This window comes from Camarhynchus parvulus, chromosome 5 (genome assembly GCF_901933205.1).
Source record: "Camarhynchus parvulus chromosome 5, STF_HiC, whole genome shotgun sequence".
Lineage (NCBI taxonomy): Eukaryota > Metazoa > Chordata > Aves > Passeriformes > Thraupidae > Camarhynchus > Camarhynchus parvulus.
In genome coordinates this window covers 30764246-30781292 of record NC_044575.1, presented here as the reverse complement: position 1 = coordinate 30781292, position 17047 = coordinate 30764246, and the positions used below count along the sequence as shown (strand labels likewise).

General features: G+C 33.5%; 1 protein-coding gene across 2 annotated transcripts in view; it reads right to left on the bottom strand.

The window, feature by feature from the left end:
• Positions 1-17047, bottom strand: part of FMN1 (formin 1) — a 124123-nt gene that overhangs the window by 36267 nt on the left and 70809 nt on the right. Inside the window, exons 11-13 of one of the 2 annotated variants that reach the window (XM_030949303.1) lie at positions 15307-15366; positions 13222-13342; positions 1838-1930 (exon numbers count right to left, since the gene is read on the bottom strand). In XM_030949303.1, coding sequence (XP_030805163.1) covers positions 1838-1930; positions 13222-13342; positions 15307-15366 — 274 coding nt within the window. Of the gene's footprint in view, positions 1-1828; positions 1931-13221; positions 13343-15306; positions 15367-17047 lie in introns of those variants that run through there. The other variant, XM_030949304.1, reaches the window with a different exon arrangement.

Sequence of the window (17047 nt, the reverse complement as noted above, 5' to 3'; positions counted from 1 at the left end):
ATAATTTTTAAGAAGTCTTTTCCAGCTTTAATGATTCTAAGAAATGGCTGAACACTTGTTCGCTGATGGGAAGGAGTTGATTGAATTCCATATTTTGCATTGCTTGTTCACACAGCTTTTGCTTTCCCTATTAAATTGTCTGTATTTCAATTCACTAGTTTTCTTTCATTCAACCTTCCACCCTCTCCTTGCCTCCCCATGGAGGGGCAGCAAGCAAACAGCTGAGTGGTGCTAAGCTGCCAACTGCACAAACCACAAGAGTCCTTGTGAGATCCAGGGTGCAGCAAGAATTACAGAATCTGTGATACCATTGTGGAAGACACCATTTGGTCAGGGTCCTGGCAAGACCTGGGCAAAACTGATTATTACAATATTTTGGCAAGCTAGATCAAGAAACATGCTGGAGATCATAATGGTTTGTAGAAATACAAACAAACATATATATATATATATATATATATATATATATATATATATAAAAATATATATATATATAAAATATATATACACACATATTTAGTACTAATTCAATCTTGATATTATTGTTAAACTGTAAGTGAAAACTTCCAATTGAATACATTAGAAAGACAATGAAACTGTCCTGCAGTGACATCAAGATTTCCATTACATTTTTTGTTTTAAAAATTCTGTGGCGAGGAATTTGCTGCTTAAATACTGTCCAAATACGCTTGCACCTAAAAAAAATATATCGAATAAGTATATCCTTTGAACTCCATGGCCTAGGAGAACAGTAAAGGAGAATATCAGCTTATTTAGCTGTATAATTTAACTGCTACTTTTGAAATAGCCTGTTTTCTATTGTCAAAGTATTTACACAAGACAGCCTAATGAAACAAAGTTATTAAAAAGACATTAGGAAAACCTTCATAAAAAGGATCAAGCTAATTAATAAATTACTACAATAATTGGAACGATCACTAATATTCTGTCTGGATGAGCAGATTCAGATAGTTTAACTGACTTCTCAGATAGTAAATTGTTAAACTGTTCACCATTTCTATGAGAAATACAATTAAATTCTTAACAATTCTAATATCTCTGTCAAAAATACAGATTTTTTTTTGTTTACCCAAGAAGATTGTACTCCTATAAGGAGAGGGGGGAAAATCTCTTCCTGCATATATTTTCCACAACTGCAGAAGCAATGGTGCTGGCAGAAGCAGGCGATAGGGAACACAGTACAAGAAACAGGAAGGAGCAGGAATGCTATTTTCAACAGCAACCTGCATTTACATTGTCTTCAGTTGAGCACCAAATCGCACCTTGGTTTTCACCCACTGCCTCCAGACTCTAACGGGTAAATCACTTTTTTTAATGCTTATTTCTGTCTCATGCAAGACAAAAATCCTTAAATATGAATAAGTCAGTTCATAAGCCCACACTAGGGAGAAAGATGACATGTATATATGTGGACTTTCTCTAAGAGGGTGTCTTTCACTCTTGTCTTTTTTAAGTCTTTGAAGCTTTATATTCCCTCTAAATTTTTTGAAAAAAAAGTCTTTGAAGCTTTAAATTCCCTCCCTAAATTTTTTCTGTGATTAATATATTTTTCATTTTTCCTACAAATAATAATAAAGAACAAAGCACAAAATAACCAGTGGGAAATGGGTGAGATCAAGGGAGTGATTAGCTTTGACAAGTGATGTCTAAGATCTGTATAACATATATAACATATATGAATATATATTAGGCGCATTAGGAACATAATCCACAGGAATTTTCAGAGGAAACAGATATTTAATGCAGCTTACATTACACATAACTTTATAAACCACTACACTATTCGGCAATAAGTTTTTTTTTCAGATGTGGTTACCTTTCTGAAAGAATTCCTCTAATTTCTCCTTGAAGGGCTGGAGATGTTCTTCAGAAGACTCTCTGCAAACTAACTTCATCTGCTTTTCAGAGGCTACAAAAAGATGAGACATATTTATGATAGAAGAAATGTATCAGAAGTAGATTTCAGCACCATAGGAGCCTACATCTAAATACGTTACCTGAATTTACTTTAGAGGTTATAAATAAGCACTAATGAATCCAACAATTACACTAAAATAAGAAATACAAATACTAGTCAAACATACTAAATAAAAAATTCTGTATGTGTTTAAAGAGTAGATTTTGTCTTTAGTAAGGAATTTGTTCTAAAACTCCTGCAGTGTGCTAGGGCTTGCTAATAACACAGCTTGCCTCACACACTAATTCTAGATGGTATATCTAAAGCTTTAAAGTCTGTTTCTGTGGTGAGTGGAGGATCCTTTGTATCTGAATTGATTTTAATCAATCAATGTCAGGCATCCCATACTCAACCATTTTTCCTGAAACAGATGCAGAATTGAGCATTACTTGAGTATTCCATCCCCAGACCATGATATGAAACAGTTGAAGTATGTAAGAAAGTGAACTTATATTTAAGTGCAATTTGTTTACTATTTAATCTATTGGCTATTTTAAGAACCAATGCCATGCCAATTTCTGAAAAACTTTATTTCATTTGCCAATTAATTTTAACAGGTTTAGAACTTCTAGTAAACTTAGTGCATTCCAGTGTTCCACATTAAAGATGACAGGAGGCAGAAATCAAAATGAAATTACTTTCCATTTAGCAACTGAATTTATGAACCACTACAAGATTTTTCTTCCACAACTTTTCATTTCCAAGAAGCAACATTTAGATGGAAACTTATTTTGAAGTTAAATCAAAGACTTACAGTTTGACTGTATGAACTGTGTTCACACCATATTGCTACCACCATTAAACAAAATTTAATGTAAAATTGTCGAAATGGAAGTTGAGCCTGTGTAATTAAAACGTCCCATTATTTAAATTTGCAATGTAGTGTAAAAAGTCAAGGGAAGGTTGAAAATAGATGCATTTTACTGTGCAAGTAGTATTGTGCTTATAAACCCTTGGACCACCAGGACGTACTGAAAACAATCACAGATTTTGAATTGACAGCAGAAATACATTTGGTCAATTCTTATAGCAAAATACCCATTCCCACCCAAGACTATATTTTAATTTAGCAACCACGACTCAAATTGCAGGTTGTGTAAAATGGCCTGGGCTACAGTCTAAGTTTATCTTTAATCTATGGTCTTGTATCCGGTAGCATATGACAAACCTTTCAAATGATTTAGAGCAGAGTTAATGGATATTTGTTTGTATGCCAGAAAGTAGGCAGAATGGAGTGGTGATTTAAAAACATCATATTCCCTCTTTTAAATAATGAAAAGCTTCTTTCTGAAAAAATGTCTTTCTGAAATTCTGAGGAATCTGAGGGAATTCTGAGGAAGCTGACAGCTATCACACCATACATACAATTCTCCTCTCACCATTCCAAAATAATCATTTGAGAAAATGAAAAACCTGTTTCAGCATTACTGAGTTCAAACAGATGCAAATTCTCCACTAATGTAATAAACTTTTGGTTCTTTTCCTGGGTATGAGCTGGATGTTAGTGGAATTGAATGTAATATGCTATTTTGAAAATTGTTTATTTCTAAATGAGCTATTGCAGGAAAAAAAAAAGGAAAATACAAGTGTGCAAAAGTATTTGAAAGCCCTTACAAATTGTTGGATGTACATCATGCTTCACCCACTACAAATCTTGGCCACAGAAATGGAAAGCATTAGCAAAACATTAAAACAAAGCTGGAAACTGCTGATTATCAGTTTGCCACTGTCTTCAGATTTAATGCAGTACTTGGCTCAAAAAGTTCTTTAAAAATCCCCAATATAAGTGAAAATATTTACAAAATAGAATGTCTCTCACTTAATGCCTATTGGGCAATAGTCTTAAAACTCCACAGACACTTGTAAATCTGTCAAAAGAATCATGGCTCATAAACAAACTTTCATGTAAAGAGCATTTTTGTGTCAATCAGACATAATTTGGAATTTTTTAAGCACCATTTTAAAAGTAAACGCAAAACCAGAAATAGTTTAAAGTTGATAACAGTAAATTAATATTTACTCACCAGAACCCATCAGTAGCATTTACAGGAATCAGTCTGACAGCAAAACCAAGTATCAACACCATGAATTCCTATAAACCTGTCAGTGACACTATCTCCTATGAGTTATGCCTCTGTGAAAGCTGCTGAAGCCGCCCTGCTCCTGTCTGTTCAGAGCACGGCAGGTTACACTGCCAGGCTTGCTCTTCCACTCAGCTACAACGCAAGCATATCTTTGACAGAAGGATTACTATTTGACAATTCTTTTTTAGAGCCCTTGCCTATTGTGTTTCCAAGAGCATTTGAAATAATACTGCAAATGAATTCAGTGTAGGGCTAAATAATCTCAAATTTCTGTGCGAGAGAATCCATGATCTTTTACAGCGCACAAAGCTGTTACGCTACTGGGATCTATATGCCCAAATTAAATCCTAATAAACCTCTGACAAATTTCATAAATTTATATTATTCAGCAAGCGCTATATCATTTTCTCATGATTTAGTTCCTTTGGTATTACTTTATTACTTTCTTGCTTGGAAACAACTTTGAAAGCTAAACAAATAGTTACTGGTGGAGACGCATGTTTACCCACTGGACCCCACTGCAGGATCTGGTTAAAGTCTCCGGTTTTTACATGCACTTAGGTACCTACTCACTGGAGCTGTTCACATGGAATTAATTGAATGCCTTTTGCACTATCTACAGCTTTTGCATTTCTGTACAAACTTGCATGTAAGTTTCTTTTCAGATAGAATTTTAAACAATGTACAAAAGGCAAGAGACTCATCTTGATTCTGTGGGAGCGTGGTAAGAATTTTAACTTCCAAGTGCAAGAGGCTATGCTGCTACTGACTCAGAAAAGTTTCAGAGACAGTATTTTATTTGCCCTTTTGGACCCATATTGATCATCAGTACATACCAATAATAGGAACACACAAATGTTCACGCACTACCACCAAAGCCAGAGCAGGGCTGACTAATACAGACGCCTCTGAACAAAGCAGAGATGGAAATGCTGTGGGGCGGGAAATTCTCTGAGACAAAACTATCTGAGAAAAACATAAATGGGCATCAGACTGTGGTAGCACTCTGTTCTCAAGCTCAGTCTCTGTGGCCTTAAATGAAAGTCAACAATTTAATGCAAAAAAGTGTTAGCAGATGTAAAACTAAATACACCATTCTAACCTACTAATTGCTTGTATAGCTACTGTTCTGTGAAGATATTTTCAGCTAATTTAAAAGAAGAAACCTTTTATATAAAGAAGAAATGCTTCTATATAAAGTTATTTTCTTCACACATTAATAATTCCTTTTTCTTAAAAAATAATCCAGAGGATAGAAGAGAATAAGTCAAAAGTCAATCTTTGAAACACATTTCCTCATGACATACAGAAACAAGTATCTGTTTAGGTGCTCTATCTGTCACGTATAAATGAGACAGAAAAAACATTTCAGTGACACGTCCTCAGATGTGGAAAATGAAATAATTGAATTAGTGGTATACAAAACAGTTTAAAAAGTTCACCTGCTCTGAATGAGTCAGACATCTTGACAATTCTCACAAGTTTGATCAGATGTTCCACCTTTGTCTTTTGAGGGGATTTTCTTGTTATAAGTTCAAGAACATTTTTGAACTTTTAGAGTTAGTGATGGCATACAGAGGAACTTTTAGGCCTATATTAGTTTCAACTATCCTAAAATTTTTTTAGCTCCTTATTTGGTGAAAGGGCACCAACATATTATACAAATCATTTAAAAACCTTTCTGTTAAAATTGTTTCCCAAGAATACATTTAGCAAAATGAAAAAGACTGCTAGCAAAACTAAATATTTTTCACACCATAGCAACATATCTGAGCCTCTGCTTAATGTACTCCTTCTGAAATGGTAGTTTACATTCAGGGCACCCTTAAGCAGAGAAGCACACTGCAAGGCACAGAACAGTACACATAAATGATTATAATGACTAAAGCCTTGTAATTTTCCAGTCAAGTCTTTGAAAGATTCCTTTAAGTGATTCCAGCACACATGATTATTAGAAACTTTTTGTTAAGTGTCAAGATCCAAACATACAGAACTCCACACATCATTAAGATCTGTCAAGAGTGTAGAACTGTGCACTAGCAAAATCTGCTGAGAAACTGAAACATCTCCCTTCGCTCTGAACAGTACAAAAAAAAGAGAGTATTTTGAAATTGAAGAGTCTTGTCTGGGTAATTGAAAGGGAGACAATATTTTTAAGAAGCAAGAATAATATTTTCATCAGATGAGGTAAGATTTTTACTGTGCTAAGAAAGAAAAAGACCTTTCAAACATTTTATCACGTATTGTACTGCATAAGGGATCAGACATAAGAGAATTGGGCAATGGCTGAAACAGTTTATGAGCTGAAACTGTAGAAGCCAGAGAAGTGATCTGTTTTGCTCTCTATTGCTGGATCTCTGATTTTATGTGCAAGACAGATCATAAAGTTGGATCTAATTAATTCTTCCACCAAGCTGGTGAAGTTTGGTTCAGCTGGAGTATTCAGTTTAGATTTAAAATCATGTAAATTCATAAACTACCAGCAATATTAGCAGGAACATTTCACAAAGGGTTTATTAGCCCCACTACTACTAATTTGTACCCCACAGTCTGAAGTAATGCACTTTTAATCTTCGATATGTGACTGTCTCAATTTTAGAGAAATCTGCCCTGTCTCTTACTGCATACCTCCACAAAGAGGAAAAGCTGATGAGGTCCATAAACATGAAGTCACTGTTCCTCCCAACACCAGTATTTATCACTCTCCAAACTACATAATTCGTTATCCATCATACACATTGATAGGGACAGTATTCCTCCCATTCCCAGATGTACATTACCTGCTCCCAGATGTATCCTTCATAGCTATATAAGTAATGCTTAACATACACACATGTATTTATTTATTTATTTAAAAGGGCACACAAAAAGGGCACAGAAAATCCTAGGTGTGGTATTTCCCACATTCATTTTAGAATATTAACATTTGCAGAATGATTTTTAACAAGAAATTTCTGAGAATTCTTTAGCCAAAGGAAAAAATATACTAAAAAAATTAACAGCATGCCATTGTTCAACCAACTGAAATTCTTCTCCCTGTGCCTTTGAGCACACATGCAGACATCTGCTTTCAGGGAATAAAGTCTTCAAAAACATAATTGCTTTTCTTCTTTATTATATATTTGAATGCTTAAACCATTTAAACCATTCCATACTATCCTTTTTTATCAAAACCTAAATAATGTAATGAAATTTTAAGAAATTATCCACTTAGAAAAATTTATACTAAATGTATTCACATATGAACATTACCAGTGGAACACTGACAAAAAGTTAGTTTTATTGTAAAATAAAATCTAATGCACATATAGAAAATGCCTTTGTTGGATCTTTCTAAATCAAAACAAACTGAAATACATCTGAGGCAAGAGACTATTCAAAAAGTGGTCAGAAAATTCTAAGAATTAAGAGTGCCAACTCTTGCAAAAATAAAAAAAACTTTTCCTGTACAAAGCCATTTGCTTTGCTCTTTTCCTTACAACATTTTGCATTGCCCCAAAACAGATAATGTAAATATTGGACTGTGCAAAAACAGCGAAACCACATACAAAACAACATGCTTATTTTGTGCTATTGCCCAGAGAAATAACACATGCACCTATCTGGCTCCTCATATTCCACCACCCAGTTCAAATTTCTATTCATTTGCACTTCCAAAATTTTAAAGAATATATAACCAACAATGAGAACTAAATTAAGTATGTCCTGTAAATTATCATACAACTTCTCTGCTCCTGCTGGGAAGACTTTTTGACATGTATGTTAGACAGACATTTCTCTGACAAAAGCCCCTCTTTTAAATTGACTTAAAATATTTAATTTAAATTAGACCAAGGCTTCAATTTGTTGAAAATATTTTAGAAGAGTATGTTTGATACTTTTTGGAATACTATCCTCCTAATGAATAAGCAATCATCTTTTATCAACACATAACTTTTGATCCTACAAATTATTTAGAAAGTTAATACTCAAAATTGGTATAATACTTAGAATTTTCTTGATGTGATCCAGTAAACTTACCGTCTATCAAGCAAATCAAACAATAGACAAAACCCCTCAACACTGTAATCCTTGCACTGTGGATTATTACTGTATCATAATTTCACTATAACTCTAGTTCACAGAACAGACTTTACTATAGGCTGTACTATGTATGAACTAAATCTATAATTCCACCTAAATAAATGATAACCCATCAAATTAATTAATCTCTAGAACAAAACCAGGCTATAGTTAATTAGGGAACATTTTGTTGCAAAACTTTTTTCACTCAGTTTGAGGACTCTGATAGGAAAAGACATTTAGGAATTTAAGATTAACTTTTTGGAATAATACCAATCAACCTTTTCTGCCTTTGTATGTTTTCCTATTGATAAATATATTCCCTTCTAATCTTTGATAAATCCAGATGTTTTTCAGTACTTTAAATTTGGAAAATCAGAGTTTTAGTCTGCATGAACTGATTATTTTTCTTTTTGCAGTTTCCTCCTTGACTCTGTTTAAAGTAACAGCTGCTGAAAGCATGGCAAATGAGTGACCCTTTTCAACTGCCATCCATTTCTTATTTCTAAATTCTCTCCCATGCTTTGCAATAGAATGTGATGCACAGCTACCTGAAGAAGCACTGAATGACAGCAGTGTAGATGCAGCGGTTTAGTCTGGTCTAATCAGCCATGCTGAGAGACAGTGTTAGAGTGACGTGACTGGCATGGTGTTTGTTAGTCACATCCAGTCCACTGGACCTGTTTCTGTGAACAATAATATATTTTATACGATATAAATATATATTAATACCTTAAAAAAACTATTTATATTGTCCTGACATTTAGGAATGAAAATTAAATGAAGCACCTGAAGAAGAGGCAGGAGAAGCCAGGTATGTTCAGTCCCATTTAGAGAAAGCGGGCTGCAGATCTAGATTTTCATGTCAACTATCTAATGAAAAGCTAGAGAGAAGGCAGAGCCAGACTTTTCAGGAATGCACATCTAAAGAAAATTGAGCAATAGTCACAAGTCGCAGCACAGGAAATTCTCACATGGGATAAAAAAAGTACTCAAGATGGCAATAAAGCATTGGAGCAGGTGCCCAGAGAGGTGCTGCCATTTCCATCCTTAGATTCAAAACTGAGATGACTTTGCCCCTGGACAGCCTGATCTAAATATGAAGTTACTTTTGCTCAAAGGCTCTGAAGCACAAGACCTCTGATGTACATTCCAACCTACCAAACTGCACTTCTCTTATCATTTTAAGATATCTGTAATGCTTCTGCATAAAAACCAGTGTGAAAATGGCCAACACAACATTGTAATTTCTCAACTTTTCTTGCATAGATTTACTTCCCTCTTAATCTTTTCATGAGGATTATGCAATTTTATAAAATGGAGTTGTCATAAACTTAAGTTTTGGTGAAGCTCTCCCATTTAAACAGGGAAAAACTGAGGTTACATACTTATGAAAAATACAGATTTGTCAACAACTAGGTTAAGAGGTGCCCAATATGAAACCATGTCTTCTGTCTCAAACTGACAATTGTATAGCAGATCCCTAAAGTCTTCTTTTTATTTTAGATTTTTTTTTGTCACACACGTGTTTGCAAACACCCACATATATACTCACACACACAGTTAAGTTAATAAAAATTTAAAACTTACATACAGTACTGAAAAAATATTAGTATGAAAATTGCAACCTTTATTTCTACTGATGGCCATGAAAGGAGGGGAAAGTAAAGGGTATGTGGATTTTCAATGGAATCAGAATGATACAATCTCTCTCATAGTAAATTTAATTAATTATGAGAAAAAGAAGTGACTCTTCAAAATCCTTAGTATGGGCCTACCTTGGTTTCCATTTTTAACAATTCAATAAATATCTTTGCAGTTTTATTTGTCAAGAATAGAATAAAAGTTATAATGAACATCACAGAATATTACAGGAGGCATCTCATACTGCTTTCTTTTGAGGAACAGAGCAGCACAAAATTTTAAAATTTTATGTACTGTATTACAAAGAAGAGGAATGAATATGACAGATGGAAACAATCTACAGGGCAACTAATTAAAATTGTTCGACTTCAGACACAGATTAATAAAAGGATTCATGGTAAAACTTATACTAATCTATCAAACTTTGGTAAAGTGGCTTTCTTTCTGAGTATCTTCTTATGATGATGTATTTAAAACATTCTGTGTTTATTCCAGAAGAATACCAATTTCAAGAATACCAAGTGGCATTGTTCAAATCAGAAGGTAAATCATGTTTGGTCACAGGGAAAGAAAAATGTGGGAATCATTCACTGCCCTAGACAAGGAATAACAAGTCTTACAAACTTAAGCAAAGCAAAACCATTTCTTTCCATAACCCTACATTAACTGGAAAGCTAGCAAAGCTAGCATGAGTGAAATGAATAAATGTATCTGCTTATGATACTATGTAATATTTGAAAGTCTTGGAAATACACCAACAGACCTGGAGTGAAAACCTGAGTTTACAGAAATTTCTTTCTAGCTGGATATTAGAGTGGAACCAGATTTCATTCTAAAATTTTCATCTTACCATCCAATATTCACTTCTTTCCCCTTAAAAGCCTATATTAAATGCATATTTTTATTTCTCATTTTTTTTAACCTAAAACATCTATGATTAAAAAGATTGTTCTGGAATATGTTTTAGAAACCTGTTGGATTAAGGTTCTCCAAAAACCTTTTTGAATTCCTGAGCCTAACTTCAGTCTAATCCCTTCAGAGTAAAGTTAGCCTGTACCTTTAAAGTCTAATCTGAAAGATTTAAAAATAGCAAATTGTATGGAACTCAAAATCTGTTTATCTGAAAAGGATGAAAGGGTTTGTACTCCACCTAGATTTGAACTTTTGGTTCCACAGTGTCTAGGTATTTCAAACCAGAGGTTTATACCACGAGGTTTACAAGACACTACACTCATGATAATTCCATCTTTCCTATGTTAATATCCATGTCAGAAACATAAACGAATGCCTTGATAAACTAGTCAAATATATTTTTAAATACTAAATGACAAAAATATGAAAAGTAATTATCAAAATTTTTATTTCAGTTGCAAGAAGTGATATGCTTCTTTTTTTTAATAATTTCTTACAAATCTCAGAAAAAAGGGAAGTCACTAGCAGGAACATTAGTTCATTACCTAATGACATGATGAAAACCTCTCTCCCATTTACTGCCTTTGTCTCATCCCACTTCCAAGGTAATGTGCTCAAGACTACCTTAGCCAACAAACTGTGAAACAAATCCAATGTACCCTATAACACAGGCAGCTCCAGTTAATATTGTTCAAATTATTTACATCTGAAGGGCCGCGCCTGTCTGGATAGCTGGGCCCGACGCTTCTCTGGACTTGCTTTCTGCTACTCACATCTGTTTCAGCTTTAGACTTTCACTGGTATTCTGCCAGCAGCCACAACTTTTTAATGGCTACAATAAACTACAGAGACTCATCAAATCTTTGTTGTACGTGTTAAAATTATAACCTCTTCAATTAAAATTCTGATTTAAAAATTAACTAGAGCATTAACTGAAGAAAAGAAATGGAAAGGGAATCTTTGAAAAAAGATAAGTTCTTATATAAGTGATTGTTTCTTTGTTTAAATGTAAGAGAAACAATCACAGGAACGCTTGTTAGAATCTGTTGCATATTCTAAGTGATAAAATACCAACATTCTGAAAACATTTCCATAACCTTTTTTGCTTCACATCTTTGCTGTCATTAACTTTGTGTGCTAATTGCTGTTACTGGCTTTAACACACACCTTCACAAAGAATTACGGAAACAACCTCAAGATAACAATTTTTCTAGATTTGCTATAAATACCTATAAAAATTTGGTTTAGAAGACAGAAATCAGTGATTACAAGAAAGCTGAAGTTTTTATTTTAAGAGTAAAAGAGTTTAGCTTTCCCTACTCGCTGTTTGTGTCTTTGCAATGTAGAACAAATATGATGTGAATGCCCCAGCCTCAATGCAGCTCCTGCTCGACTAAGATGTATGACAGGAGGACTACATGCTGAAAAAGTACAAGATCAAACACAGATCATGTTTCTGCAAAAACTAGCCCAAAAGAGGGCAGGCCAAGGGGCTTACAGGGCCAAGCGATGAGAGGAGATAGAGCACTCACTTATGCCTGGGTCGAACAAACAACAACTGATACTTTCCTACCACTATTAACCTTTGAAATTACCCTAAGGATGGCAGTGACCTAATCCAGCAATTCCTAGCTGTAAGGATAAACTATTTTGTAACGGTTTTCAGCGCCTTTCATTGAAAAAATTTGAAAACAATTATCTTGTTCAATTCTGATTATAAAAAGACTCTTCTGGACTGCTGCAAATATGTAAATCTAAATGTAAAAGTTTTTACATGTTTTTATGCAGATTCTCTTCCTAAACTTCATCTTCTACGCAGAACTCCCTTAGTAAAGTAGAAACTTTTCTATAACAAGAAAAAGGCTTAAAATACTCAGTCATCATTTGTTGAATTTATTTTAGAAAATTGCATGTAGCACAAAATAAAAAAGAAACTGCTTGAAATACTTAAGAGAACAATCCTTCCTACTTTATTTCCACTCAGTACCTTGATTGATAGATGAGTTGGGTTTCTGAGCCCCTCTTTATAATAAACATTTTTAAATGTTTATTTTATGTCCCAGGGTGAAAATATTTTGAACTGGAGCTTTCCATTTCCCTTTGCTCTGCCTTGGCAAGCTGTGTTTTATTTCTACATTAATAGTATTCAACTCTTTCTTGTAGCTTTTAAATTGTTGTTATACAAGTACTGAAGAAAGTATTTATGTTATGGAGCTAACAGATATCTACAGTTAAACACATAGTTCTGGAGAAGCCAGAGAAAAATTCACACATAACTGAAGGAATATTCAGAAAGATTTCTTTAGGGGCCTTTTGATTGTAAAAGGGAAAATTACTTTTCAGGATCTCCACTTTCATTTTTATTAAGTCATGAGTTAAATTTTTTTTCTTTCTAATTTATGTGAGTAATTTGTGCCACAGTGTAAAAACTCTAAATGAATCAACACTATAAACCTAATTAGCAATAAGAAAACCTCATAAAGATCACATTTTAAATGGCACTTTGTTGTTAGCAGAACAAATGTAAAAGTTCCCAGTTACCTTCTAGATCTCTCCTCAGTTTCCTTAAGTCTTTTATTAGCTCTTCAAATTTAACTTGGGAGGCCTGGAAAAAATCCTGTGGTTCTGGTAAAGGAAAAATACTCTTGTCTGTTCCTGCTTCCTAAACAAACAAACAAACAAACAAACAAACAAACAAACAGGCCACTATGAAAATTGAATGCATTTAAAGTGAAATAAGTAGCTTTAAAAAAAAATTCTCATCTATGCAACAATGTTATAAAATTACAAAAATCACATATTTTAAATCATTCTTGCTAAAACAACATCTCATACAAGATTAAATATCAACCATTCTGAGTATTGAAACTTCCTTTTAGATGTTGTAAAGCAAACTGTGCTCAATTTAAACTTTGAAACAACATTAAACACACAGCATTTTGGTTAATTTTATGTTAATAAAGGTTTAGATAAGGGATTAGAAGTTTCTTAGAAAAAGATAACAGGAATGCCCATTTTAATGCAAGAAGGGATCTTATGCCAAACGTTTGTGGTTTCACTCTCTCACAATTCATTAAAAACACACACACTTTATAAGCATAAATTGGAAACCCTATTCATATATTTCCTGAAGCACTTCACACAGATAAAAATACACAGTTGAATGCTTATGTGGCTAAATAAATAACAGGGGTTAAAGCCTGCATGGAACCCCTAAGTATATACCTTATTTTTAGCACAGTAAGAAGAAATAATCAGAAGTAAAACAAATAAACAAACAAAGCCAATAGAACCCCCCCCCACATACAAAACAAAACAAAATAAAAAAAGACCCAGCAACCAACCAAGAAAAAACTTTTACAAGGTTCAAAGCAATATCTCCAGTGGAATTTTAGGAAGTAAAGTATGTATAAATGGTATTAACATGACTTTGCTGTGTATAAGCATATATTGCTGAGTTTGAAATATGCATATGCCTGCATGGATTTCAATCTGTAATAAAGGAAAACTCATAAGTTGGAGAGTGAATTGTTTAGTGAATGGGGAAAGAATAATTTTTTATTATAAAGATATAAACATTTTGGTGGAGAAAGTGCAATGGATGGTGATTACACTGTGTTTATTTCCTCCCAAGGAAGATATACTGTTTTGTTTCACAAAATTCCCTGAAGTAAAATTACAGTATAGTAGGAAGTTTGCAGGAATAGTAACTAAATTAATTAAGTATTTCATTAAATAAATTAATTAAATATTTTAATAAATTCATTAGAAAGTATAAAAATCCCAGTTCCCCCCAAAAAAACCAAACCAACAAAAACAGCAACAAGAGAAAACACAAAAAAAAGAAAGAGAAACAAACAAACCCAAAAACCTTAAAGAAAGAATACTGATACAGATCAGTATATCTGAGGACTTCTAACTCATCAATGCAACAACCTTATGTAAGAATTTTAAAAACAAGAAGAAAAAATAAAAAAATAAATTTAAATTGTTGAAAATCTTTGTTAAAATAATTTAATAGCAACATTTTCATTTAAAATAAAATAGTTCAAATTTTCCACTCATTAGGTTTGGCTATTGCCAATAACAAATATATATATATATAATAAATGAATGTATATAATACATGCGAATGCATGTACAGAGGAGTATCATATACAATAGAATGTAACTTACAGCAGCATTTCAATCCCGAAGTTCACCCCCATCAGCTGACTCAGCTATCTTAAAATACCAACCTGTCCTTGCATTTTTTGTCCTAAGAGAGAAATCGTGCTTCTGCCTTCCAATATCATGACATCAGAAGAAATTTTACAACGTTTCATCCATCCAGATGTAATAAGGCAGGGCTGGAGAGACCACCTGTCCAGTCTGCAACAGTCACAGCCAACTGCCTGCAGTGGTTCTCTCAACAACCAACGTAAAACTTTCCCAAGTCTTACCTTGAAACTTATAGCAAGTTTCATGCCTATTAATGTATATAACTATTGTAAGAAAGCAAAAGAAATGGATTTTATTTTCCCATCTGAGGTACTAAGTTCAGATTTCTATAAAGCTGTTCCAAACCCTTTCACCATCTCTTAAAGAAACCAAGTTTTGGAGAGGCTGATAGAGCAAATCCTTTACCTTATCACAATGGCGTAGGTAGTATATGACAACATAATCCACCAGATTAATACCACTGTCCTAGGAAAAATTAAAAAGGTGTGATTAACACTGATTCAATGTAAAAATTTACTCTATTTAAAATTAAATGAATTATTATTTTATATTGCTGTGAGAAATAGGATTCACAATATTTTTAGCCTTAGAATTACTGAACAAAAAAATTCGATTTTTTACAACATCGACTTTATTGTACCACTACTAGATTCACAGTTCATTTTGGTTTTAAATACCAGAAAAAATACATGCAGAGAAGAATACATGGGAGAAGCTTTTTATGTAATAATAGAAGGCATTACAGAATAATAATATTAACTCAAATAAAAATACTATTCAATAATACTACTCTTAAACATAGTATCAACTAAATATTACAGTCACCTCAGATACATTAATGTGAACAGAATTTCTTGATTCCTATAGTCTCAATCACCTATATGGAAGATCCAAAAAAGGCACAGATACTTTACATATTTTATTCTAAATATGAAATCAGATAGCATTCAACTAAGAAGTATACCTCATGCCCTGTTACCATATAAATATGAATTTTAATTCTCACTTTATGGAATCACCATTTCTATGTTCCTGCACACAACTGTAAACAGTATTTTATTTTGTTACATTTCATTGGGTCAGCATGGGCCAGATGAACTAAGGAAAAGTTATACATTACATTCAGCAATATAAAAGAGCCATGATATAGGGAATTATATCTGGAATGCCTTTGAAGTTTTTTGGATGTGTTTTCATATTTTATATTGACAGGTATCAGAACAAACATTTGTATGTGAACAATGTCTGACTTCCTGTACAGAGCTGCCTTGTCTATATGAGAGTCTGCAGCACATTATATTTTATTAGTATCATACACCAGCAAAATTCTTAACTAAGTAAGTCACTGCTGTCATGCAGGAAAAGCCACCCTGCATGTTTGAGAGTTTTAGAAGCCATTACTGACAGGTCAAAAAATCTCTATAAAAAGTAACTTTCTAAGCTCATATGACAATAAATGACTTTTATGTGAAATAAGAGGTATTTAGCAGTGGCTCTTTACCTTAGCTCATGGAATTCAGCTCAGTTAAGATGTATTTGCTGGCAACTGACGAGAAGGGAATAATAGGACAAAGGAAGAATACCTCAATGCTCAAGTGTACAAGACCCTGCATTCTTCTCCTTTTCAAATACAGACTACCAATTATCTCTGAGGTTTCACATCTCCCTGTAGCAACTGGACCCTATGAGTTTTCATGCATTTTAAAGGCTAATCTAATCTAATAACATATTCATTCTGGCTACCAGGAAACTGTAAATAATGTGGTTTTTTAGCTTGTTTTGCTAAGGAACAAGTCTTTCATAGTTATATTTTATATCAGTTACTCCCTTTCATAATGCACAATTCTGGAACAAGCTTGCTAAATTCAGCCACATTGGAAAGTCCCAGAGATTATTAAATTCTATGAAGTTTATAGGTAGATAAAAGAGTGACACTAAGCCTAGCAGTTCTACTGAGAAAAGTCAGGCAAAGCTGAGTTTTACATTTTTCTTCAAGGCAGCTAGCCAGCCAACAAACGCCTGAGTAATGAGAAACTTGGCCTGGTTCTAGTTAAGCTGCTGTTTGTACTGTGCCTTGTCCATGCAGTAGGACTGGGAAAAAAGCACTTATATGGAACAGCTGAACCATCACAGTGAAGACAAAAGT